Below are 26,850 nucleotides of genomic sequence, written 5' to 3' on the forward strand. Positions count from 1 at the left end.
ATTGTGAATAATTCCTTAATATTCAAGGAATAGATAATTCAGTGTATAATTTCAGGCTCCATAGAAGCATGTTGATAATAATTTGAGGAGTAACTAATTCAAAATTTTAAAATATTTACAAACTTTAATTAAATAATTTTTTTCAATCAATGGATGGGCATGATCGTGTACTATATACATTATCCTTCATCCCCATTTGACGATTGTAGGCATGATCGTGCACCATGCATGACTGTCCATGAAGTCTTTTGCCAAAAAAAAAAAAATTTCATGATTCATGAGTCATGACATATTCACCAAGGGTAATTCGGTCTTAATGGCAGAAAGAATCAAACTATATTTTATAACATTCTCTTACGCCCCCTTAATTAATCAAAAAAGAATTTTAATAAAAAAATTTATTGACGAAGGAACAAAACACCAATAGACTGAGCATAGTGCGGTACTACTGCATATAAAGAAGTTAAGAACCTCGCTCTCTCAACCATTCAAAGCACTCAAAAAGTCATTCCGGTGCTCTAACCCTAAAACAAAAAGTAATTCAGGTAGTGGTGGTGTTCTTCTGTGGGTTCTGCGACTTTTTCTCAATGGCTGTATTTCAAGGCAAATGGATCAAGGTTAGTTTTTTCTTTCCTTCTTCCTCTCCTTTCTCTGCTATATTTAGTGCAAATCTCTCTCTCTCTCTCTCATCTTCATTATTTCCGATTGGTTGGTTTAAGCTTATCTACTCAGATCATCTGTAGACATGGTTTGAGGAATCGGAATCAAATTGTCGATTCCGGTCGGCCAATTCTGACTATAGTCTATTCGAATTGGTGGATCTATACCTGATTTCTAGGGTTCCGGGGAATCCATGATCGCCGATTCCGTTACTTGAACCATGCCTGTAGGTGTTTTCTCCTGAGAGCCCTCCTCAGATACTACTTACACTGGTTTAGCAGGGGAAAAAATAATAATTAATAAATTCCCATAAAATAATTATTTAGATTACATTTCCCAATCCCAACGAGCACTCAGAGACTCAGAGACTCAGAGTCAGAGGCTCAAACTACAGTTTAGAAAGAAAGGCTACTTGGCTACTTTTACTTTAGCACCTCCACTGATATCCGTACTTGAAAGATATTTACATAAACACCATTTCCAAACTAGAAGATAATGGAAGGACCCAATAATAGCCCAAGCCCAACATACCACTTTGGGTCTCCCAGCCCAGCCCAAAAAGTACTTTGTCAAATGAAAGGGCCCAATAGGGCAAGCCCAAAATACCATTTTATCAAATGAAATGGTCCAATAACCCAAGCCCAACATTCCAATTTGGCTCTTGAAGCCCACCCCAGTTCTTTCTGAATGTTCAATTGAGAAGGCCCAATATCTGTACAATGTCTATAGTCTACTATAATGTAAGGGTGAGCCAATTTAGAACTGAAACCGAAAACAGAAACCAAAACCGGCCGGTGTGAACTAAATTGAACCAAACCGAATTAAATCGGTTTGATTTTGGTTTCAAAATCTGAAATCTTTCATTGTTTCAATTTAGTGTCATTTCATATTTTCATGATTGAAATGGTTAAACCCAATCGAATTAAGCATTTTCAAACCGAATAAATCGTATTTTATTTTTTTCTAAATATTTTAAGTAACATGGATGATAAATTTTATTCCATTTTAATGTTTGGAAAAAGTTTAGTGAATTATGGCTCTAACAAAATCGTGTCGGTTCGATTCCAATTTGAAAACACATGTTCCTATTTGGGTTCAGTTTCTACATGTTATCTCTTGAACCGACCGAAACCCAACTGAAAAAGTTTAGTGAATTAATGGTTGTATGTTGCAATTTCAAAGTTGTACAACCGTCGTTTCTGTTTGTTTCAGTTGGAGCAGAAGGGGTTAGGACCTGGGGAAAGAAGTTCCCACGCCATCGCAGTAGTAGGACAGAAGGCTTACGTGTTCGGGGGTGAGCACTCGCCACGTGTCCCAGTGGACAACAAAGTCCACGTCTTCGACCTACAAGACCTAACCTGGTCTATTGCCAATGCCACCGGTGACATCCCTCCGCCACGTGTCGGTGTCACTATGTCTGCTGTGGGTGACACGATCTACGTCTTCGGTGGTAGGGACGCCAAGCACACCGAACTCAGCGAGCTCTACTCTTTCGACACGTGTACCAATGAGTGGACCCTCCTCTCTAGTGGGGACGCCGGGCCCGAACACCGCAGCTACCATTCCATGATCGCCGATGATAGCCATGTGTACGTCTTCGGTGGCTGCGGTGTTGCCGGCCGCTTAAACGACCTCTGGGCGTTCGAAGTCAAGGACCACAAGTGGGTCAAGTTTCCGGTTCCCGGGGACTCTTGCCCTGGTAGAGGTGGGCCTGGTTTGGCGGTGTGTGGTGGGAAGATCTGGGTCGTTTATGGATTCGCCGGGAAAGAGGCGGACGATGTACATTGTTTTGACTTGGTCAAAGGGGAATGGTCCCAAGTAGAAACGACAGGTGAGAAGCCCACGGCTAGGAGCGTGTTTTCAACGGCTGTGATTGGACAATCCATATTTATCTATGGTGGAGAGGTGGACCCTAGTGATCTGGGGCACATGGGAGCTGGGATGTTTTCGGATGAGCCTTACACGTTGGACACGGAGACGAAGATGTGGAGCCGATGGGAGGATGTGTCAAATTCAAAGGAGCATCCGGGGCCACGTGGATGGTGTGCATTTTCTGCGGGAAAGCGAGATGGGAAGGAGGGATTGTTAGTGTACGGCGGAAACTCACCTAGTAACGATAGGCTCGGTGATATTTTCTTCTTTACTCCTTGTTTGGAATGATGCAAGTGAGAAGCTACCAACTCTCTGACGGTGTGATATTATCGGTTGTGCAAGTAAATTTCTGTAATCTGTTAGTATTTTTTTTTTGTTTTTTGTTTTGGTAGTATATTCTGTAAGGACTCTATGGATTGTATTTTCATTCCACTAAAGCGATTTTCGACTATCTCTATATTTTCATTAAATGTGGCTAAGATCTGATCATCCAGTTATTATATGTGCATCGCCTCCCAAAAAATGGAAAAAGTTTTTTGTATTTGTTTTTGTTTTTGTTTTGGCATCTCTATATTTTCATTAAAATTATAGGGATAGAGAATGCTAACCGTCCCTCTAGAGTCTGCATATGCTCGGTGACCAATGAGAGCTTACACGGAGGCATCATGGGATGGGATTTTCACCTTTCCATGAGATGGAGCAATCATTTCGTACCCCCATGAGTCTAGGCGTAGGGACTATAGGGATGATTAGCGTTCTTTCTACCAAAACTTTATTAAGCAAAAGAGGAAGAGTCAAACCTCCTCCTCAAGAGAGTTGGAGAGGATTCGGGTCCTCTCCTACGAGCCCAGCGCTCAGGGAGTGTTCAATGAGGCATCCAACGACACTGGACGGCTGGATGTGTGGGCATCTGTGCCTGCGTGGGGCTTGGCAGGCATCCTGACGAGTCCAGCAATCCAGTGTCGTTGGATGCCTCACCAGACAGTCCCTGGGTGGTCACAGGAGAGGAGCTCGATCGAACTGGAGATACAAGGAAAGAAGGTGGTGAGGACCATCAAATGCGAGGACTACCCAACAGATTGATAGGCAAAAAGGAGGCCATGTCAGATGGCTTCGGCCTTAGTAGCAACAGAGAAACTATACCCTGCAATGGGCAGCCACAAACGAGAAGACCAAATGATATCAAAATTTGTTTTGTTTGGAATATCCTCATACTTGATAAAAATGTAGTTAAGCTATTCTTTGAAGGTCTCATCGCGGCATTCAGAGGTATTAAATGCGTAGTGGAGATACTAACTAGCATGTGGCTACAAATGGACATCAGAAAAGAGCATAAACTTTAGCTTTTCACATTATAAACCACTTCCAACAAATTGGCAAGATTCAATGATATGATTAGTTTCTAGTGCTCTCCACCGACTCTATTGGTCCTTTAACTTTTTTTTGGTGGTATGGTGGGAAGGGGGTGGATCTTAGATTAGATGAGGAATAAGAGGTCTTGAACTCGAAAGTTCCTGGGATTAGGCTCTATTGCCTTTGCCTCAAGCTAGCTGCACTAACCGCTGTCCTCTATTGATTATTAATTTGGTAAAAATGAAAAATTTGTTGACGGAAGTCACGAAGACAACAAAACTTCAACAATAGTAATACCATGAAACAAAGTTTGTCCAATAATCAAGCTCTCTCTTATGGCATGAGCTTCAATTAACTTTTATTGAAGAACCCCTATTACTTTCAAGACCTACAATCCATCAGTCTCCTAAATCTATCATTGAGCTTGAGGTTGGATTTTTGTAGTTTTATGAAACTAATTAACTAACTCTTTATATGTTTCGAGTTGAAAATTGACCAATGAAATGTGTGTGGTTCTTCTATCACTTAAATCCACCCACATATGCTATTTGTCAAGAATATAAAACCTCTTTTTGTTTTTTTTTTTTTTTTTTTGGAGGGGAGGGGGGGAGGGGATGAATTGACCAAAGGTGAATGATGTTGGGGCTCCCTGACTCAAAAGTTATGTCAAATAGATTGATTATTTGGTCATTACAACCATTAGATGGAGAATTCCGTAAATGTGTAACATGTTAAATTTGGTGGCCTACCTTATGTTATGTTCTCTCCATTATAGAGCGTTCCTCTTGCTTAAATGGTTTCTATATTCAAATAATAAATTTTGGAGCACAAATTGACAGATCCGGATCCTCTATTTCCGAGCTGCCCCTACTGCCATGCGCCCCAGACATAGCAAGGCAGTAAAGATCGCCTTACCCCCACTCGGGCAAGGTGCTCGGGCAGGGGTAGGGTGGTCTTTTTGCCGCCTTGCTGTGTCTGGAGCACATACAATAGTAGGGGCAGCTCAGCAGTAGAGGACCCCAATGCCAAATTGACACCTTACAGGCTGACTATGTTAAATTAGACAACAAATCAACCTATCTAAGCAATAGTAAAAAGGACGTGAAGCCCATCTCGCGCTATGTAACTGGTTAAAAGCCAATCTTACCTCTTAATCAAAATGTTTCATTGAATTTTGGCTAATAAAATGGCTTAATAAAGGACATTATAGTAAGATTTTCTAGGGAGAATTACTTCCTAAGATTTTATACTAAATAAGCTCATCAAATAGACTGTAGATTTGGCTGAGAGACAGAGTACTGATGTATGAAGAAGAACTTGCAAGCAATCCACACAGGCATCCAAATGTACCTATAGTTCATGGCTAAGTGGTATGATCTGTTGAGACTTGAGCAGTGTGAGGGTGAAGCATTCACTTGGGTAATAATCCCACATCGGAAAGGTGGAAACAACATCTCCCCTCAACAGAATTATATAACTCCCAGATTATCTATGATGAAAATCACGCAGCCGCACGGTGAGCACAGAGCGAACTATTCTTTCGCCTTTTACTAAAGAATACCGTGTGCTCGCCGTACAAAGCGGCATACGCCTATTTTTGGAGGGCCTTCCTTTATAGGAGGGGTCCAATTAATTATAACATAAACTTTGTTTTTAAGGTTAACTCATTAATAAGATTTAAACACAGACCCTTCCCTCTCAAACATTAGACCCTGTTTGTTTGCTAGGTTTTTTGGGTTACGAAAAAGGGGATGGAAAATATATGAAAAACAACAAAAACCTTATCGGACAAGGTGACTGGTTTTTTCAAGAATCATATTATGCTGGTTGAGAGTCTTTTTCAGCTCCCTCACTCCGAATTTATGTAACATAGATTGGTTATTTGAACCTAGATGAGGAATCCTATCAATGCATAACCGGTCAGATTTGGTGGCCAACCTTATATAGTATGTTCTAGGGGTGTGAACCCAATCCTGGATATGGCGTAAGCTGGGATTTTCAAGCTTGAGGCCGGGCGGGCTAGGGCTGAAGCCTTGGGTTGAGCTTGCCCAGTCCAACCTTGGTTTTCTATAACTATATAAATGATTACATATTATGTTTGAGGCTTTGATTCTTTAGGATTGTTTTTAAGAATGATTGATGTTGATTATGTTTCATTTCTGTCTTTTTATTTTTTTTATAATTCATATAAGAACACAAGTGGAAAAATAACACAGCCAATCAGGGTCAATCAAGGCCAATTAGGATAAATTCAGCCTGATTAGGGTCAATCACGACTGTGCTAGGATGGGCCGCTGGGCTGAACCCGACAGATTTGGGTCTGGGCTGAGATATCTCATTGTGACCTCAAAGCCGGATTTGGCTTGGGCTTAAACTCGAGGTTAAAGATAGAATAATTGATAATTTGGGAAATAATCCCACATCGAAAAGATAAGAACAATTCCTCCCTTAAACAAAACTATATAAATCCAAAATAATCTCCTTAACAGATTACGCAGCCGCGCGGTGAGCACATAGCGAACTATTCTTTCGCCTTTTACTAAAGAATACCGTGTGCTCGCCGCACAAAGCGGCATACGCCTATTTTTTGGAGAACCTTCCTTAATACGAGGGTTCCACAAAACCTAATCAAAAATTAGTTCGATGGTTGAGGAGCAAAGCTTGCAAAGTCACTGGGTCTCTCTACTCTGTCCATGGCTGCTTCGTCTATAAGCAATTTTCTTTCTTTCCCAGTACCATCACAAAGATTTCCCACCAAGAAAACTGGAATCCAACTCATCTTTTGTTCCTCTTCTTCGTCTGTTACTTCTGGTTCACTTTTTTCTGTCTCTTCGTCTTCTTTCAGATCGTTTCAGTGTAAATACAGAGATGGGTTAGTTCCAGTAGTAGCTAACGAGCCTCTTTATTTGTCTGATTTATTGTCTGTATTATACCCTTCTCTTCTTTACGCGAATACCCTCTTCTTTAAATCTGCGTACAACGTTCAGGTAAATGTGGGTGAAAATGAATCTGAAGAGGATTTGCTTTATAGGTTTCGGAAGAAAGTAATGAAGGCTGGAATTATTCAAGAATGCAAGAGGAGAAGACATTTTGAGAACAAGCGGAATGAGAGGAAAAGGAAGACCAAAGAAGCAGCTAGGCGGAATCGAAGAAGGTATTTTTTTTTTGGTTTGGGGAGGGGGGGGGGGGTTGGGGGGTAGTGGTTTCCTTGTTATTTCTTTCTCTCTTCGCATGTAAGGGATTGTTTTGCTTTACAACCCAGAATCCATTGCGTCAATAAATCAATCTCTCTGTTCTGTAATTGGGCAGAGCCGCAGAGAGAATTTTATTTCTATGTAGTTCTATTTCTAATTTTGTTATAGGAATACCTTCTGTCTCTCATTTGGGTGTGAGGTTTTATTGTTTTCTCTTGTTTTTCTAGTTTGATGAGATGGGCGTTGTGAGTTCTGGTTGGTTTGCCTCTCATCCATCTGAAATCTCATAACTCTTATTGCATCTCCAGTTCCAATTTATATGTTTTAAGTGTTGTATCCCTTTTACTGTGTTTAGACAGAAGGGCACTTGTATCCAGTATGTACTTCTGTTACTGCAATTTTGCTTTCTGTTGGGTAATGATTATTTAGGTTTCTCACAATTGCTGTCTGTTTTCAGACGCCAATCATCGAAAACTCCACCACCTGAGAAGCAGGAATCATCGAAGAACAAGAAGGATGTGGATGAAGAAGAAGATAACTGGGAAATTCCCGAAGGAGACCTTCCCTATTGAATACAATTTGTGCTATTCTTTCTCTCTTGAGCTCGTATCCTACCTTCCCTATTGACAAAGAATCTGAATCCTCTGAGGCTTCTTTCTGTAGTAAGGTTCTCTTTAGAATCCTCTTCCTTTGGCTGTAAAGAGCAAGCAACTTGTCCCTCCTTTTGATTAACCTTTCATTGTTCATAAATAGAATAGTGTTGATTGTAATGCTTCTTAGATCTTTGAGTAGCACATTCACCTGCATTACTTCTACAGTGATTCTTTTATATAGTTCAAAGCTTAAAAATCTAAAACTGAATGCAAGGCCACTTTGTTTTATTTCCTAATTCCTTCAATAAGTCAACTTAGTTGAAGACTACTTTTGCTTCTGTTATGACTGATAGTGAGTCCAACCAAACCAAAGAATGTAGGTTGTGCAGTGATAATTTTCTATCTACTCTCTATTCACATATAAATATCTAAATAAAATGAATGAATAAATAAATAAATAAGTAAAAAAGCCAACTATCAGAACTACTATCAAGACCAACTGAAAGAATTTTCTGTTTATATACACCTGGTCTGCTTTCTTGGGGTGGAGGTGTATAGTGTGCAGATTTTCTTGATGAGTGAGTGAGATTTTTGTATCTACGGGTTGGGGTAAGGCGGGATATGTCTCCCTCCCCCTCCCCCTCCCCCCCCCCCCCCACTCTGTATTTCTTGATTTGATTTGATTAGATTATTAATAAAATGATAGGGGCTAGCCCAGGTCCCAGATAATATTCAGGTTTAAAAAAAAAAAAAGTAAAGGGGTACGAAGGAAAGTGATATTAAAGTTAAATTGAAAATATAAAATTTTGTAACAATGATTATGTAACTAATTTAGATCACATCACTTGTGGCTATATAAATTTAAAAGTGTGCAATCTTTATTTTTCCATTCAAATCCAAAGAATGTTGTTGTAAAGTGAAAAAATTTAGTTACTAATTGTAGAAAGTTTTTAGTTAGTTACATAATCATTAGTGAAAAGTTTTCCTACAACCATTTCCTAGAGGATCTCCTGAATTTCCACATGGATTATTGATGTGACAAAATTGTATATCTACGAAATGGTTTGATTAGGTCACATGTCAAATTTCAGTTTCAACTTCAGTCATTTACCCTCCCATTTGAAGCCATACTCTTTGTGTATGTCCATATAACCCACACCATTTAAGAAGACAATTAGATAACTCGAAGGACATCATAAATAGTTTATCAAATATCCAATATCTTCCAGTCATTTCCTTCCTTTTGGTTGAACAATACCTTTTGTCATCCACAACACGACTAATTGAATCTTGTTAAACACATAATCTTTGAGAATCAAAGTACAATATGCAAAGCATCTCTTTGGAGATGATGATAGCTTGATGAATATTCGAAATATATACTTGGAAAAGGGGGAGACAGAGAAGCCTTGCACTAGTTTAATTAAGAAGAGAAACTAGAAAACAATAAACTAGACATTGGGCAGAGATCCTTTAACCATAAATAAGAAGATCTTCAAACACAATTATTAATCGAATCTTCACAAGCATATTAACTACATGGACACATACGCTTGAGCATTGTAAAAATGAGGTGAAATTTGAGGATTGCTACCATGTACAAAACTTTTGAAGGATATTTTTGTTAATAATAAGAAGAAGAAGAGGATGAGGTAGAACCATTTTCTGATTGGGAGGAAGAAGGATGAATATTGGGTTCTACCTCACTCTCCAGAATTTCATTCCACTCACAGTTCTCTCTTTTATCTCGCAAAAGACCAGCAAGTATTTTTACAACTAAAGGCAAACCTTTACATATCCTCACAATTTCTTTCAACTTTTCATTTGCTTCAGATGAATTTCCATTCATGAAAGCGTGCCTTCTAAAAAGTGCAAAACAAGCTTCGTCTGATAGACCTTCTAGATCATAATCGTTTGGAACAGTGCGCACCACTGATGCAACACCTTTCCTTTGTGTTGTAACCAACATCTTGCTTCCTTGTTTACCAAATGCAAAAACAGTGCTCAAGGCATCCCATCTCTCGTAATTCTCGTTCCACAAGTCATCTAGAACCAGTAAGAATCTTTTCCTGCTCAATGCTTCTTTAAGTTTCACTTGTACAACGTCTAGTGAATTAGAAGAAGATGACCCAGTGGCTGACTCGAGAATTTCTTTGGTTAACCTCACCACATCAAAGTCTTTCGATACACAGACCCAAGTTTTCAGATCAAAATGCTTCTGAACTCTCACGTCGTTATAAACAAGTTGAGCCAGCGTTGTCTTTCCAACTCCAGCCATGCCGACCATGGGCATGACGGAGAAGTTATTATCTTTGTTACTGAGACGATTTGGAGTTCTGTGTGATAGTAACCATCTAACAATATTCGACATATCTTCGTCTCTGCCAAAAACTTTAGATCTATTCACCAAAGAACTCGTCGGTGGTCTTTGATTGAATACCCTATCGGACCCAGATCTGATGCTTGAGTTCAAACCCAGAGCAACACCTTCTTGTGCTACACTTTTTAACCTCTCATTGATATCCCTTACTTCTGATCTAATCCTTTTAATTCCCTCCAGCTCTTCAGGGCAAATGCCTTTTATCCCTTCTGTACCAGCCTTCAGCAAAGAAAAAACACTACTTTCACTTGGAGTTAGAGAAACAGGGTTGCTTACCTGTTGGGTTTGGTGAGGGTGGATCTGAGATTCAGATTTCAATTTCAGCCGTAGAAGTTCACTGGCATACTCATCCATTGTGTCCTCTGCATCATGGAGGAGTTGGTTGAGGTGATCAAGCCACAATTTCACAGCATCGTTGGTGAATTGCTCTACTTCAGCTTTATCATATAAGGCCTGAATCATGGCTGATGTCCGCTTTAGTGATTCCACTTCATCTATGTCGATTTTCCATCGGAATAAGAAGTCCAGCAACTCAGGAGAGGAAAATCTATTGAAGGCCACTTGCAGGAAGGCTGAGAGGATGGCTTTTCCGAAAAATTGGCCCAGATCTGACATCTTCTCCTTTCAGAGAGAAGAAAAGATGTAAAGCAAAGAGAGTTCAACAACTGAACAGGAGAAGAAGAAGGAGGGTTAAGTGAGGAAAGGCTTTCATAAAATTGCTGTTCTTGTCCGTATGGGATTTCTGGGTCCATAGTCCACACGTTTCTGCTGTTCGTCTCACTTGGCCAACGCGTTTGATTTTGAATTTTCTTTTCACCCTTCTTTTCCGTCCACAAATTTTTTTTTTCCCGTTGGCCTCACACGGCTACTTCTGTATAATTTCCTTTCTTTTAAGTCTTCTTTTCTTATGTTAATCACCTCGCATGGCCTACACGGTTGCTTTTGCTTCTCTTCTACTGCCGCTGCCTGACCTGCAGGCGCGCCCTACCCCACCTGGCACCTGGCTCCCTACCCAGGTGGGGAAAGGCGGTCATTACACCCTGCCTGTGTTAGGAAACACACCCGCAGGACGAGCAGACGGCTTAGAGGATCCAAATTGTATTAAAAATTCAATTTTCTGTCATTGTTTTTTCACTCTAATTTTTCTTCGACACTGTCCTTACATTTTGTGTGAAGATCCAACAATGAAATGAGGGACAGATGGGCAGTTGGTTTGGTGGCTCCCACTTTACCTCTGAGCTAGAGGATGGAAAATACATTGGGCCTAGTATAGATTGATCCTGATGTTTCTTTACCATACATCAAATTCCAATTAAATGGAGTTTGTCAAGTAATAAAATTGCATATTAGAGATACGATTTTAGTTTTGATCTCAGATCGGTTGTAGTGACAGATTCATATCAGTAAAAAATTTGGACCTGATACAGCTAAACCTGTATTAATATTGGTATCAGCGGTGATTGGTACCGATGCGGTGTCGATACCATACACTGAAACCAAGATGGGAGCAATAGATATGCTTATATGCATGGATATAGAAAAATGATATTTGATTGAATTTTAGGCTTGATTTGGTATGATTTCTATTTCAATTTCACAGGATGATTTCTATTTCTGAAATTGTTTGGTTTGATTTTTACATCTTATTTCAGTGAAATAAAAATCAAATGAATTAGAAATTCTGAAATAGCTGAGGAGGTCTTTCAGAATTTCTATTTCATTTGATTGTACTCTTGCTCTTTAATGAGCACATGGTTAATTTGATGGGTAAAGTAGTAATTCTATGATAAAAATAAAACACCACTCATCTTCTTCTCCTAATGGTCTCACCACCACCGTTTCCACCAACATCACCACCGCCATCGCTTTAGGAAATCATCAAGTACGATCATATCACATGGCATGTTGATTCAACATAGGATTGTGGGGATCAAATATCTACAAGAATTGAGTTTGAGCTTGAGAGAGTGTCATTGATTTTACCAGATACATACTCTCTATCCTCTTCTCTTTTTTTTTTTGATAATAAAAACCAAATATATTGATTAAAAAATCATAGGTATTCTCTATCCTCCTCCTTGTTGATTGAGAAGTAGGGTTTGTGTCTTTGTGAAACCTTAATTTGAGGAAAAGCTACAAACAGCTTTACCCTTTATGTTATTGGTGAACTTCTTGGGCGTGAATGAACTTTTTTTTCTTCTTTAATAAGACAATTACTAGTAATTAGGTAACACGGGTTAAGTAGAGTTCGTGGGATCAACTGTCCTAATTCTCTAAGTGGGGGAGTTGAGGGGGTTAAGTATAATATATTTTTTATTGAAGAAAGCAACACCTCCACCACCTAGCAAATTAATGAATAGACCTCCCTTGTGTAAAAATAGAAAATCAAGATATTTCAAGAGAAAAAAATGATTTAATGATTTGATCAAATAATATTACTATGGTTCGAGAGGACGTAGCAGTTTCTACTCGTACATTAGAGTGGAAATGCGTTGAATCAAGAATAGATAGTAAACGTCTTTATTATGGGCGTTTTATTCTATCTCCGCTTATGAAAGGTCAAGCAGATACAATAGACATCGCAACGCGAAGGGCTTTACTTGGAGAAATAAAAGGAATACAAAATGGGTCGATGTTCTTTGTGAGGGGTGGGGAGTGTGACTTCTGTATGCACAGGGGTCAATGAAAACGTACATGTTGATATCAAGGAGCGGGATTTCCACCTTTCATGGGAGAGGCAATCTTTTACCCAATCTTTCTTTCATATAAAATAAACAAATAAGTAAACCAATACAATAATTGAGCTCCATATGATGAAAAAGTCCACTGTCTTTTTTTGGGGGAAGAGGGGGGTGGGAATTTGGTAGTAGATTCATTGACTTTTTTATGAGATTAGGTTCGTTGACTTTGCTCCTTTGGGCATTTCCATCTTCTTGAAGTCATATAAAACTGGACAAAGCCATAAGCCATTTCACTATTGCAGAAAGCTAGAATTACTAATAAGAGAAATGGTTAGTGTGCCTGAGATAACCCTAAACTCTGGTCATACCATGCCTTTGCTAGGTATGGGTACAGCAGTCTACCCCTTAGTGGGCTCAAATGCTAGCACCTCAGCCTTACTCCGGGCAATCGAGCTTGGTTATCGACACTTTGACACAGCTGCTATTTACATGACAGAGCAATCTCTTGGTGAAGCCATAGCTAAAGCTCTTGACCAAAGCCTCATTAAATCTCGACAAGAGCTCTTCATAACCTCAAAGCTATGGGGCAGTGATTCTCATTCTGATCTAGTTCTCCCTGCTCTTCACAAGACTCTTAGGTAACAAACCATAGTGGGCTTTACTTTACAAGTTTGTGTCTATTTTTTTGGCTTAATTAATTAATTGCTTACAACTATAGATAATCTCTGTAGGAATCTTCAGTTGGATTACCTTGATCTCTATCTCATGCATCATCCAGTAAGCTAGAAGCCAGGACAGTTTAAAGTTCCACCATCAAAGGAGGACCTTATGCCTATGGACATCAAATCAGTTTGAGCAGCAATGGAAGAATGCCAGAGGCTTGGTCTCACAAAGTCCATTGGTGTCAGCAATTTCTCCTGCAAAAAGCTCAGTGATTTGCTTCTAAATGCCACAATCCCTCCTGCAGTTAATCAAGTGGGTCAATTTCATTCTATGCCAGATCTTTAATCTTTTTGTTCCCTCTTATACTAAGTTAAGCTAAATTTGGAACAATGAAAGGTGGGGATGAACCCAACTTGGCAGCAGAAGAAGCTGAGGGAGTTCTGTAAGAGCACAGGTATTCATGTGGCAGGTTACTCTCCTTTGGGTGCCATAGGTACAATTTGGGGGACCAACCAAGTTATGGAGTGTAAGGAGTTGAAGAGATTGCAAAGGCTAGAGGAAAGACTATTGCTCAGGTTCTTATAATTTCTTTCCCTAATTTTTGTTCTCCAGGATCCAACACTGTATGTATGTGCTCTTCAAGTTCTGTTTTTGGGATCTGATAAAAAAAAAAAGGTTCTGTTTTTGGGATTGCAGGTTTCCCTGAAATGGATTAATGAGCAAGAGGTAATTGTTATAGTTAAGAGCTTCAATGAAGAGAGGATGAAAGAGAATCTGGACATATTCGAGTGGGCATTGAGGGAGGAGGACTACCAGAAGATCAGTCAGATCCAACAGTGTAGATCATTCAAGTCAAAAACTTTTGTGTCAGAAGATGGGCCCTTCAAGTCTGTTGAGGAATTTTGGGATGGAGAGAACTAATTCACCCTTAAAGTTGCATTTCCAAGAATGATTTATGTTTTCTTGGTTTACTTATGTGACAAATGTTTTTACCAATTAATAAACGAAACTTATGGATTGGAAATGGTTTTAAAACCGGTCCAGATCAAGGAGAAAGAGAACCAGTTTTGGCTTCTTTTTTTTTTTTTTTTGGGTGTAATCATATATAAAATAAGAAATTTGCTAGTAAAAGGAAGCTGCAGCATTCCTATAGAAATTTAGTAGTAAGAATGCCTAGCTGAATGAGGAGTATTACAAGCAAGAAGGAAACACGAATACATTTTCAAATGTGAAAAAAAAATCATTTGGTATACATTCTTGTTCTAAATCTGGAATGCCTCGAAGAATGAAGGTCATTTCTGTAACGCACTTTTAATCCATTCCACGTTCCCACTATGCACTTTTACAACTCTCTCTCTCTCTTTCTCTTGGAAAATTATCTCCTCTAGTTCCCTGTTAGGCCCAATTCCCCAGTGCCTCTAATAGAAAGGGTGGGGAAGGGGTGGACCCCATCTGGCAGGGGAAGCCATGGCTACCCTGAAAAAAGAGCTCGTCAGAGCAAAAAACCTAATAAGAAATAATAAAGTAAGGACAGCTGGACATATGATGACATGTATCACTAATAGTTATCACATTGTATATTTATCAAAATATGATTCAAGAATATAGACATGAGTATTTATTTTGTATGTGTATTTAACTGTATTATTTGAGAGTTATGTATAGATCATTGTCAATTGTTTATGGAGAAAGGCTTTTTGGTAGTTATTTTAATTTGGTCCTATACCTGAGAGGTTCTTATTGTTGCAGTTGTACTTTGTGTTTTAGTGTACCAATTGTTGATGCCTATACTAGTTATACATTGGTATGCTGGAAGCCTGGATGTGCATTTGTGAATAAAAGAGATACTCAACACAAATCCACTTCCCGAATAGGGATAATATCCTAGTAGATTTTTCTGATTATGATTGAACGAAATTTCAAGTTTGGTGGTAGGTTTGTAAATTGTTTACAAATGTATTTAATTATTTTTAAATAATTATATTTTAAAATATTTTATGTCCAATCCAATCCATGGTTGAGATTCTTTGTATTGATTGCTACAACAGAATTGGATTTTTTATTATATCCTGATCCATACCTATAAATCAGCTTTGTAATATTGTTAAAGTAGAACTTAAATGTAATACAATTCTATCTCTTGAGGGTTTATATGTTATATCCAATTAAAGTTGTACTTTAGGTAAATAAATTTGTTTACTAATAAATAATACAATTAGTAATTTGCAACATGGGATTGTGGGGATAAAAAATCTACTAGATTCGAGGTTGTGCTTGAGAGAGTGTGCCCATGATTTAAGCAGATAAGTACCGTCTACTCTTCCTCTTGTCCTTGTTGATTGAAAGCTAGAGTTTGAGAAATCCTAATTTGAGGAATGGCTTCTCTGTTGCAACAATCTCCTCTCTTGTGATGAGTACATGGTTCTAAGTATCGGTATCGTATCACTTGTATTGGACGATACGTATCGGTTTTGTAAGTCACCGATACTGATACCGTGCCGATATCGTATTGATAATATGGTATGGATCAGAAAACTCATTTTTAAAAGAATTTTAGGGATAATTTTGTCCGATACAGCCGATCTAGGTCGATACCATATCAGGATCGTATCGGTTTTGCATGTTGCCGATACCCATTCCAATACCGTGCACTAAAACCATGGATGAGTAGAGTGTTGAAGTACTGCAATCCTTTGGAAGACTGCTTCCTCTAAATAGCATGATCATTGATCCTAGAGATATACCAAATGATTTTTTGTTTTAACATTTCAAAATGTATTCTTGTTGCAGAATGCATTCCAAGAATGCACACCAAACAAAGCCATAATCTGCTGCTGTCCTATCTATCCTTCTTGCTTGTAGTACTCCTCATTCAGCTAGTCATTCTTACTGCTAAATTTCAATAGGAATGCTGCAGCTTCCTTTTCAATTGCTAGCAAATTTCTTGTTTTTATATATGATTAAACCCCACCCCCCCCAAAAAAAAAAAGAAGCCAAAACTGGTTCTCTTTCTCTTTGATCTGGACCAGTTTTAAAATCATTTCCAATCCATAGCTTTGGTTTATTAATTGGTTAAAAACATTTGTCACAAAGTAAACCAAGCAAAATTAAATCATTCTTGGAAATGCAACTTTAATAAAGGTGAGTTAGTTCTCTCCATCCCAAAATTCCTCAACCGACTTGAAAGGCCCATCTTCTGACACCAAAGTTTCTGTCTTGAATGATCTACACTGTTGGATCTGACTGATCTTCTGGAAATCTTCCTCCCTCAATGCCCAGTCAAATATGTCCAGATTCTCTTTCATCCTCTCTTCATTGAAGCTCTTAACTATAACGATTGCCCCTTGCTCATTAATCCATTTCAGACAAACCTGCAATCCCAAAAACAGAACTTGAAAAACACATAAATACAATGTTGGACCCTGGAGAACAGAAATTAGGGAAAGAAATTATAAGAACCTGAGCAATAGTTTTTCCTCTAGCCTTTGCAATCTCTTCAAGCTCCTTACTCTCCATAACTTGGTTGGTCCCCCACATTGTACCTCTGGCACCCAAAGGAGAGTAACCAGCCACATGAATACCTTTGTTCTTACAGAACTCCCTCAGCTTCTTCTGCTGCCAAGTTGGGTTCATCTCCACCTTTCATTGTTCCAAATTTAGCTCAATTTAGTATAAGAGGGAACAAAAAGATTAAAGATCTGGCATAGAATGAAATTGACTCACTTGATTAACTGCAGGAGGGATTGTGGCATTAAGAAGCAAATCACTGAGCTTTTTGCAGGAGAAATTGCTGACACCAATGGACCTTGTGAGACCAAGCCTCTGACATTCTTCCATGGCCGCCCAAACAGATTTGAAGTCCATAGCCATAAGGTCCTCCTTTGGTGGTGGAGCTTTAAACTGTCCTGGCTTTAAGCTTAATGGGAGATGTATGAGATAGAGATCAAGGTAATCCAACTGAAGATTCCTACAGAGATTATCTATAATTGTAAGCAATTAATTAATTAATTAAGCCAAAAAAATAGACACAAACTTGTAAAGTACAAAAGCCCACTATGGTTTGTTACCTAAGAGTCTTGTGAAGAGCAGGGAGGACTAGATCAGCATGAGAATCACTGCACCATAGCTTTGAGGTTATGAAGAGCTCTTGTCGAGATTTAATTAGGCCTTGGTCAAGAGCTTTAGCTATGGCTTCACCAAGAGATTGCTCAGTCATGTAAACAGCAGCTGTGTCGAAATGTCGATAACCAAGCTCGATTGCCCGGAGTAAGGCTGAGGTGATAGCATTTGAGCCCACAAAGGGGTAGACTGCTGTGCCCATACCTAGCAAAGGCATGGTATAGCTAGAGTTTAGGGTTATCTCAGGCACACTCACCATTTCTCTTAGTAATTCTAGCTTTCTGCAATTGTGGAATTGTGCAATGGCTTATGGCTTTGTCCAGTTTTATATGACTTCAAGAAGATAGGAAATGCCCAAAGGAGGAAAGTCAATGAACCTAATCTCATAAAAAAAGTCAATGAATCTACTACCAAATCCCCCAAAAAAATAAAAAAGACAATGGACTTTCTCATCACATGGAGCTCAATTATTGTATTGGTTTACTTATTTAATTATTTTATATGGAAGAATGAGAGGGAAAAAGATTGTCTTGTCCCCATGGAAGATGGAAATCTCGATCCATGATGTCAACGTGTGTTCTCATTGGTTCGATGTACGTACAGAAGTCAGATTCCCCCCACAATAACACCGACCCATTTTATATTATTCATTAATTTTCTAGTTAATGGTTATGGTGGTGGAGATGTTGCTTTCTTCACCATTTTTGTAAAGTTATTTCCTCAATGGTTCTCCTTGAGCTTAGATCTTTCAGGTGTTGGGTTCTGTTCAGTCTAGATAATGAGGAAGAATTTCATGCCAGAGTCACACGTATCCTTCTAAAACGATTATCTACTCTTTGTTGTGACATGTAATTGTACTATTTGACCGACCCCTTTTTCTGCTATATTTTACTTTTTTTTTTAAAAGTAAAAAATATATTATACTTAACCCCCTCAACTCCCCCACTTAGAGAAGTAGGACAGTTGATCCCACGAGCTCTACTTAAGACCCATGTTACCTTACTTAGTAATTGTCTTAAAAGTAGATAAAAGTTCAATCATACCCAAGAAGTTCACCAATAACAAAAAAGTCAAAATAAACTTAGATATCCAAAAGTAGAAAGTTTTTTCATGTACGTATAGTTTAGGGTTCACCCACCATTCTAGTGTCCTAAGACATCTCCTAAGTGGATGAAGTCCATAATACCTTTCTCTTGTTGCATGATACCGTCTCCCATTCATTCGAAAACGGCGGTCATAAAGTGATTCCCTTCACTGTGGCTTAAAGAAAACTCGGTTCATTCAGAAATATGGGGTCTACACTAGGGGTGTAAGTTTGGACCCCTGAACAGAGTCTGGGTTGGATTTTTCAACTCTGAGGGTAGGTTAGGCCACTAGGGTTGAAATTTTCAGGCCCTGGGTCAAGGTCTTGCTGGGCCAGGGTTGAGGCCTCGGGCTAAGCCCAGCCCGGTCCGACCTTGTGTTAGGTTATGCTTTACAATTTATTGTTTACATTTTGTAATTTTTGTTTAGTATCTAATTATCTATTGATTTACCAAAAAAAGACTAATTATCTATTGAATAAAAATATTTACAATTTTAAGATTGGACTAAGTCTTTTAACCCAAAGAAAAGTCTGACATGCAATGAGTATGAAACAGACAAATACCCAATCACATGTGTCTCATTTTTTTAATGCATAAGACGATGTACATAGCAAAAAAGCAGGGCAAGTAGGGATTGAGATCCTCTCCCGCGTAGGACGATGTCCAGCACACATTGTCCGACTGGGGAGGCCTCGATCCACACGCCACTGCACCAAGATGTGTGCGGTGGAAGCCCCCCAGTCGCACAATGTGTGCTGGAGAGGATCTCGATCCGGCAAGTAGGGGCCAACCAAGCCCTAGCAAAAATCAGGGTCATTCAAAGTATAAGGATAAATATGGGACTGAAATACTTCTCTTCTAGGATGTGCAGCAGTACCAAGAGTGTTGTTGTAACTCTTCTAGTATGCAAGGAACACAATAGAAAACACCAACTCATCAAAGATGGTGAGAAACTCTTCAGGGTTTCAAAGAATGAACTCTTTTAGGTTCAAAAGGAGAACTCATCAGGGTTCTAACAAATGTTCAAAGCAATTTTCATTCGAAACTCAAGTCTTTTATAAATAAGATAGGTAGGTCTTTTATAGGCAAAGGAAAAGAAAATCGAAAAGTTCTTACGACATCTCAGCCGTTGAATTACATTGAGTTTCAAGGGTTGAGATTACATCTTGCTTTAGGAAAATTCTAAAATTTCTTCTCTACTTTTTTGTTGGTTGCTCCAAGCATAAATACTATGTTTTGATTTTGTTTCAAAGTTCCTTGGTTATTCTTTTGAGGAGTCTTGATGCTATCTTCAAGGGATTAGGATCGTCTTTAGGGAGCAGGGAATTGCCAGGACGTTGCAAACCGTTTGGTTGTGCTGCACACATCCCTAGGGGTGCACCGAAATGTGTCTGCACAGCTCAGCCGTTGGATGCCCCCTGGCAGCACCCTGGGTGCACGTCTCCCTGGAGACGACTCAACTCATCTTCAAGAGAAGACTCAAGAGGAGAAGAACTTAGTCAAATACAATTTGAAAGTGGGTGTCACATCATCAAACACTAAAAAGTTCAAGAGGCATTGTAGAGATTCTCCACTAGCAAGGCTTTTGTTGATCTTGGATTGATTCTTTTTTGGTCTGATGGTCTTAGACTTAACTTGATGGACTTGGGCCGTGATACAGGCTGACCTCCTTAGAGGTTTTGGGTAGTCCAAGTGCTCATAAATCTGATGTACCATACATGTTTGGACTTGACCTGCATCATTGACTTCTACAAATTCATCAACCTTAGTGAATGTTAACCTTTCCCAAAGTTAAGCGTAAAAGTTCAACACACATTAGGTATGGGTGAATTCATATTGTTGAGACATTGTATGTCTATGAGTGTTTTTGGTGATTTCTTACTTGTATTCGAAAGTGAAAAAGTATAATTGGTATATCTAACCGCTTTCTTAAGTTTCCTTGTGTGCAAAATGTTTGTTTTTAAAATGGTTCTTTGGATGATCAAGCTTCAATCAAGAGGGTGGCCTTCCCATGTGTGGCAGTAAGTGATAACTTCATTGTGATCGTATATGCCCTTGGGTAAGCCCACTTCCTCTAGATTGAAGTATTCTACATTTTAGTAAGTCCACCTGTGGCATGTGGTGACTGTATCATTGGAACTAAGAAAGTCCATCATTGTGGCATGATGATGAAGCTCACTGGATCACGAGATTCAATCAAAATATACTATCAAGATTTTATCAAATGAATGACACCGCAATGGTGTAGGATTTTGTATATATACTTTGAAATTTGTTGATCTTTGTATTCCTAGGCATTGTAGACCCTAAGAAAATAGCCCCTAAAAATTCAAGACACAATTTAACGGTTTAACATTATTTGGTAACTTTGCCTTTGCAGTAAGGGGTGCATTTGGACCTACATTGGACCTCAACTTTGATCTTTTGGGTACTCGGCCTCTTGCGTGGGATTGCTTTAAAATAAGGGTTTTTGTTTTTTTTTTTTAATATAAGAAAGTACTTGAAAAATGAAAACCTCCCAACATAGGATTTGGCCTCCTCCAGCCGTGGCAGGAGCTGGAGAGTCTAGCGCTTGGAAATCACCCAAAAAACAAGGGGGTATTAAAAAAACAACGCTCAGAATAGCAATTTGCAGAAGAAAACGAGAAACACACAATACAACACCAAAGATTTATGTGGTTCACCCCCAAGATAGGAAGCTACGTCCACGATCGAGCAATAGAACAAATTTCATTATCTTTTGGAAATGTTACAAAACCTCTTATGCAGCCTTGTCAGAGATAAGAACATTATATAGAGAAGCCCTAACCCAAAGAAGTACAAGAAAACCTCTAGACCTAGAAATTGCCAAACCGGACAAGATTGGACCAAAACAAAACGTATATCCCAAAATATACCGTTTCAAAGATCTCAACGAGCCCAACACAACTTTCAGCCTTTGGCGGGGATGTACGCCATTTTTCGGCAATCCGAGATCATTTCGAGGCTGAAATGGCCCTCCGAAGATCCCAATGGCACATCTGGAACGAAAATTAGGCTTCACCAATGACAAGGATTGGTTATTTCACAGATGGGTCCCACCTGGGCCCCACCTGTGAAATGACCAGCCCACCCCTGTTTTTGCTATCGTTTAACAGGGCTGGACCCTCCAACTCCCGCTATGGCTAGAGGAAATCCATTTCCCCCAACATAACTACCTCCCATCAAGGTGGTTATGCGGTTAGCAGTTAAACTCCTACTCAACTGACAAGTGAAACGTAAATTGAATCACTCCTCCAACAAGTTACATGAATATAATCACATAGTAAAATACAACAAGGGCAGGTAAACTGAATCACACCAGATTGCCAACCCCTCTCCCCCCTTTTCTTTATTATCAATAGCAAGAAAATTTGCCACTTCAAAGGTCTAAGTCATGAGCATCACTAGGGCTGAGTTAGATCTCTCCATCCCAAAACTCCTCAGCAGACTTGAAGGGCCCATCTACTGACACAAAATCATCTGTAGGGAATGCTCTAAACTGCTGGATCTGACTGATCTTCTGGGAGTCCTCTTCGCTCAATGCCCAGTCAAATATGTCCAGGTTCTCTTTCATCCTCTCCTCGTTAAAGCTCTTAACCAAAACGATTACCCCTTTCTCATGAACCCATCTCAGACAAACCTGCACTCCCAAAAACAAAACTTGAAAACCATATACAGTGTTGGACCCTTGAGAATGAAAATTAGAGTATGAGATTACAAGAACCTGAGCAATAGTCTTTCCTCTAGCCTTGGCTATCTCTTCAAGAACCTTACACTCAATAACTCGGTTGGTACCCCAAATTGTTCCTTTGGCGCCCAAAGGAGAGTAACCTGCCACATGGATACCTTTGCTCTTACAAAACTCCCTCAGCTTCTTCTGCTGCCAAACTGGGTTCATCTCCACCTTAATTTCATGGTTCCAACAATTAAGCATTAAGGGATAAAAAACAGATCAAAGATCTGGCTGAGAAATTGACTCACTTGATTAACTGCAGGAGGGATTGTCACATTAAGAAGCAAATCACTGAGCTTTTTGCAAGAGAAATTGCTGACACCAATTGACCTAGTGAGACCAAGTCTCTGGCATTCTTCCATGGCTCCCCAAACAGACTTGATGTCCATAGGCATAAGGTCCTCCTTTGGAGGTGGAGCTTCAAACTTTCCTGGCTTTAAGCTTACTGGGAAATGTATGAGATAGAGATCAAGGTAATCCAATTGAAGATTCCTGCAGAGATTATCTATAGTTATAAGCAATTAAGAATGCAAATATACATAATTAAACTTGTCAGCTAGCCCACCATGGTTTGTTACCGGAGAGTCTTGTGAAGAGCAGGGAGGACTAGATCAGCATGGGCATCACTGCACCATAGCTTGGAGGTTATGAAGAGCTCTTCTCGAGATTTGATGAGGCCTTGGTGACGAGCTTGAGCTATGGCTTCACCAAGAGACTGCTCAGTCTGGTAAAGAGCAGCTGTATCGAAGTGCCGGTAACCGAGCTCGATTGCCCGGAGTATTGCTGAGGTTACAGCATTTGATCCCACAAAGGGGTAGACTGCTGTGCCCATACCTAGCAGAGGCATGGTATGACCAGAGTTCAGGATTATCTCAGGCACACTAACCATCTCTGAGTAATTCTAGTTTACTGCAAATCTGCAATGGCCTATCCAGATTTCTAAGACTCCAAGATGATGGAAATGAACAGAGGAGGTTAGCCAATGAACCTAACACCCCCCCCCCCCAAAAAAAAATAAAAAAAACGAGGCAATGGACCTGCTAATCACATGGAGTTTAATTATTGTATTGCTTACATGATCAAAACTTATTTTTAATTTATTTATTATTTTTTAATTTGTAATTTGTAAGAACAAATGGACTTTTATCTCGCTGTAACTGGAGCGCTTTGTGGCATCGGGCGTGCAATGACCATGTATGCACAGTGGGGTCCCTTGCCATGGCGCTGCGGCACCGCACGATGCGCGCGCTTTACAGCAGATAAATGAATAAATGAGCCTTGCCATTGGGTTTTGAATGATTTCATTTTCACCAAGTTTGTTGACCATCTCATGACTGTATGAGTTTTAGCACTGTGAAGTAAACGTAGTACCTAACCTTCTTAAACATTCATCAACTCTTCTTACCCTTTGACTGTTCTGTTTAACCGATCTTTTCTCTATTATATTTTTCTGTTTTTATTGGTACATAAAAGATCGATAAAGTAAATTTGATCCTTCCCTTAACACCCCGAACCTGCCACCCGGTGAAGTTACCGGTAAGAGTGCCACATGTAGAACCACGAAAAATTGCACATTATCTAAGGATGTGTCATGAAATGCGTATATATGCTATGGTCTCCATTACATGGGACGATGCATTTTAAAACCATGAGGCATACCTGTCAAAACAGATAATATTGTGTCAGAAGTTGGGCCAAACACATGGCATTTCATTCGTATAAACTTATAAGCTGATTCGGACTGATATGGGCCAATCCAAGTCAGTATCAGATCGGTATCGGCAGAGACCGGTACCATCCCCAATACCAATTGCTAAAACCATGACTTGGATTGGGATCGTGAGCCCTTGGGCCAGGTTAGGGTTAAGCAATCAGAGCCCAAAGTTAAGGCTTGGTTGAGCTAGGATTGAGGCATTGGGCTCACCCAAGCCTAATTTTCACGCCAGTATAGTCTCTTTTTTTTTCCTTTCTTTTTGGTCTGCTCTGGTGACTTCATTTGATTTTTATCTATAATAGAATTGTAGTAAAGCTTTTCGCTCTCCAGATAGATTTAAAAGGGGGAAAGGAATTATGATTCTAAGTGTTGATAGAACTTTCAAAGATACAATCCTCAGCTTTGAGAAAACCATGAACTCTATCTTCAATGCTTTGTACAATCTTTCTATCGTGCTTGGAAGTGTACCTGTGAAATCCATTGCCAACTTTCCGTACCCTTTACACAAGCAAAATCTCAGTCTGAACAAATTTTGAGAACATCAATAGAGAAACAACTCTATGAAAGGAAGATGTTGAAGTACCTCATTGAAAACCTTCAAAACTATAAGTATTTGCATAGTACTACAATCTCATTTCGGACTTCAAACAACAGAACTCATCCATATATTGCCCTTGTTTATTTTTCACACATATGGGTGATTATATTTAGCAGTGAATTCAACACATCTACTACTTAAAAAGTGTACATGGGAGAAAAGGTTCATACAATTATGATAATAAAAATACTAACTAATCTTTTGCACAAATGGACATGAAAATAGAACACATATTTGGCAGATTTCGATGTTGGATGCTGTTTTGGACATTTACCAAACAAGATATTTGTGTCCTACAGATTGACGATTAATGCTTTCGTTTAGGGATTAGGGTTATTTGAAGTCTAGAAGTGAGCAATGAGCTCAACAAATTACATCAAGAATCTTGCAACCATCTCCACTGCTTCAATTTTTACTGAATGCTTCATGCTGCAATACAAAAAATCTTCCAAACTGATAATGACACAATTTAGACATTTCAAATGTTCAATACAACCACATCTGATTTGTTGTGCCAAATGTGTACTCTTGATGATACTGCCACAGGACATAAATAAAGCTTAAAAGTAATTTTAAATGATGTAAGCAAATGTAAGGATTAGCAGGGGCTTGATAAATACATAGTTATCAAAAGGAAAAAATAAATGCGGTCTTCTGCTTACAGAGGAAACTATTCAGCGCTCAACAATTTGTGTGTTTCCTTTCTCAAGAATTTCTATCCGTAACAAGTAAAATGGTGCCGGAAAAAGATTCCCACGACGCCGGAGTGTGGATTCCTTTGTACACCCTCTCACATAATGAACCATTGGACCTACAGTAATACTCTCTCCTCAATCAATATGTAGGCCCCCTACTGAATGAATCCGTCTTCCGCTCTATCATTGGTGTGGTTTCCCACTCTAGCATCATGGGAAACCTTTGCCCTGTTTTTAATGAATAAAATAGAATGAGTCACAGTTTCACATAGAACAGTTGCCTATAATGTCACAATCGACATGTTATTTAAAATTCACATTGAAAAAGAGGTTATTTAAATTATGAAATTTCAATGGAAAATCCTAATGAAATAAAGGACTGTATACCATGGAGAGTTTCCTAGAATGTCAATCAGGTATAGAGGCAAGGTACTTGAATTAAGATTACAGATAGGGAATTTAGGTAGGAGTCCCATAAGATCAAGGAGGGTTACCAATAGAATGGTAAATTAATGAAGGTCGAAAAGCAAAATATATTAAGCATTTAACCTCTGTCTCACATGCATAACAAAATAAAGAAAGGGGAAAGGTGATGGAAACAAGATAAAGTTGTGTGCTTACTTCAAGTGGATGATGCAAGTGAGTTTGAATCATTTCATTCGTGAGGAGCTGGATGAGAAGAAACTCTCATGTCTGGTTCTACAGTAGAGATGGAATTTACAAATTCCCATCAATTATAACCCAAAACAAATAGAATTAATTAACCCTGCAATTTTGGCTTTTCAATAGTTCTGACTGTTCTATAAAGAGCTGAAAAATAAATTAATGAGAGAGAGAGAGAGAACCTACCCACCTTTGGAAATGTACTCCAATCTACTGACTTGTAGAACAGATTCCTCCTGCATAGATCTTCCATGATTTTTATGACCAATTGAAGCTTTAAGGTTGCCAGAAACTGATAAGGATGATGATAAATGATAACTTATGGAAGTAAGTGCTAGGCATCGTTAATTAGTTAAAAAAAATTCATGTTGCTTTGCATCAATTCTTGAGCATTTTCAAAGAAAAGTATTCCATCTTAGAAAAATACCCTTAATAATAATAATAATAATACACCCTGCATTTCGCATTTCAGTTGCTTCATGGAGAGCTGCCCAGTATGTCAAACAGACATAGAGGAAAGGGACCTATCAATTAGAATTACGGAATTTAGGTAGGAGTTCATAAGATAAGGGAGGGTTACCAGTAGCATGGTAAACTTCGAAAAGTTAGAAGCCAAAAATATATTGAGCATTTAACCTTTGTCTCACACACAAAAGCTAGTCAAACAAGGAGAGAGTTGTGTACTTACTTTGAGTGGATGATGCAAGTGAGAATAGAATTAATTAACCCCACAATTCTGACTTTTCAATAATTCTGCAAAGAGCTGAAAAATAGAGTAATGTGAGAGAGAGAGGAAGTGTACCCCTAGCATAATATAAACTGCTGA

At 39.0% G+C, this 26,850-nt stretch overlaps 3 protein-coding genes, 1 long non-coding RNA gene, 2 other non-coding genes and 1 pseudogene across 10 annotated transcripts; 6 read left to right on the forward strand and 1 right to left on the reverse strand.

Annotated features, from left to right (window-relative positions):
• The first annotated feature begins 550 nt into the window (after nt 1-550).
• Nucleotides 551-2,865, forward strand: LOC122663415 (nitrile-specifier protein 5). The gene is made up of 2 exons (XM_043859095.1): nt 551-617; nt 1,873-2,865. Exons 1-2 carry the CDS (start codon nt 588-590, stop codon nt 2,818-2,820), a joined length of 978 nt encoding a protein of 325 aa, XP_043715030.1. The 5' UTR covers nt 551-587; the 3' UTR covers nt 2,821-2,865.
• Nucleotides 2,866-5,229: 2,364 nt separating this feature from the next.
• LOC122661415 lies at nt 5,230-26,811 on the forward strand. Its single transcript, XR_006332883.1, has 4 exons — nt 5,230-5,240; nt 10,735-10,741; nt 18,541-18,546; nt 26,732-26,811. It is a non-coding gene; the product is annotated as an uncharacterized LOC122661415 (long non-coding RNA).
• LOC122663491 lies at nt 5,393-5,510 on the forward strand. Its single transcript, XR_006333158.1, has one exon. It is a non-coding gene; the product is annotated as a U5 spliceosomal RNA (small nuclear RNA).
• On the forward strand, nt 6,382-6,500 carry LOC122663490. The gene has a single exon (XR_006333157.1). It is a non-coding gene; the product is annotated as a U5 spliceosomal RNA (small nuclear RNA).
• Nucleotides 6,560-7,660, forward strand: LOC122661413 (30S ribosomal protein S21, chloroplastic-like). The gene is made up of 2 exons (XM_043856798.1): nt 6,560-7,039; nt 7,537-7,660. The coding sequence occupies exons 1-2, from the start codon at nt 6,579-6,581 to the stop codon at nt 7,649-7,651; spliced, it is 576 nt and encodes a 191-aa protein (XP_043712733.1). The 5' UTR covers nt 6,560-6,578; the 3' UTR covers nt 7,652-7,660.
• On the forward strand, nt 12,952-14,411 carry LOC122661414 (annotated as a pseudogene).
• On the reverse strand, nt 16,451-23,351 carry LOC122661411 (non-functional NADPH-dependent codeinone reductase 2-like). 5 transcript variants are annotated; one of them, XM_043856791.1, is made up of 5 exons: nt 22,933-23,351; nt 22,603-22,846; nt 22,346-22,525; nt 22,000-22,261; nt 16,451-16,527 (listed from the first exon to the last, which is right to left on the reverse strand). In XM_043856791.1, exons 1-4 carry the CDS (start codon nt 23,241-23,243, stop codon nt 22,037-22,039), a joined length of 960 nt encoding a protein of 319 aa, XP_043712726.1. In that variant the 5' UTR covers nt 23,244-23,351; the 3' UTR covers nt 16,451-16,527; nt 22,000-22,036. The 5 variants fall into 5 exon arrangements, with proteins under 5 accessions (XP_043712726.1, XP_043712731.1, XP_043712728.1 ...); XM_043856793.1 differs by lacking the exons at nt 16,451-16,527; nt 22,000-22,261; nt 22,346-22,525; nt 22,603-22,846 and adding exons at nt 16,540-16,767; nt 16,856-17,035; nt 17,120-17,363; nt 17,464-17,719 and having other exon boundaries at nt 23,189-23,351; XM_043856796.1 differs by lacking the exon at nt 22,346-22,525.
• Nucleotides 26,812-26,850: the final 39 nt, after the last annotated feature.

This window comes from Telopea speciosissima, chromosome 5, assembly GCF_018873765.1.
Source record: "Telopea speciosissima isolate NSW1024214 ecotype Mountain lineage chromosome 5, Tspe_v1, whole genome shotgun sequence".
Classification (NCBI taxonomy): Eukaryota; Viridiplantae; Streptophyta; class Magnoliopsida; order Proteales; family Proteaceae; genus Telopea; species Telopea speciosissima.

Coding starts and splice junctions, on each gene's coding strand:
- LOC122661411 (XM_043856791.1), bottom strand. CDS start 23,243: ATGGTTAGTGTGCCTGAGATAATCCTGAACTCTGGTCATACCATGCCT. Junction 22,847..22,932: donor GCTCTTCACAAGACTCTCCG/GTAACAAACCAT, acceptor TAATCTCTGCAG/GAATCTTCAATTGGATTACC. Junction 22,262..22,345: donor GAGGAAAGACTATTGCTCAG/GTTCTTGTAATC, acceptor TTGGGAGTGCAG/GTTTGTCTGAGATGGGTTCA.
- LOC122663415 (XM_043859095.1), top strand. CDS start 588: ATGGCTGTATTTCAAGGCAAATGGATCAAG. Junction 618..1,872: donor TTCAAGGCAAATGGATCAAG/GTTAGTTTTTTC, acceptor TGTTTGTTTCAG/TTGGAGCAGAAGGGGTTAGG.
- LOC122661413 (XM_043856798.1), top strand. CDS start 6,579: ATGGCTGCTTCGTCTATAAGCAATTTTCTTTCTTTCCCAGTACCATCA. Junction 7,040..7,536: donor GCTAGGCGGAATCGAAGAAG/GTATTTTTTTTT, acceptor GTCTGTTTTCAG/ACGCCAATCATCGAAAACTC.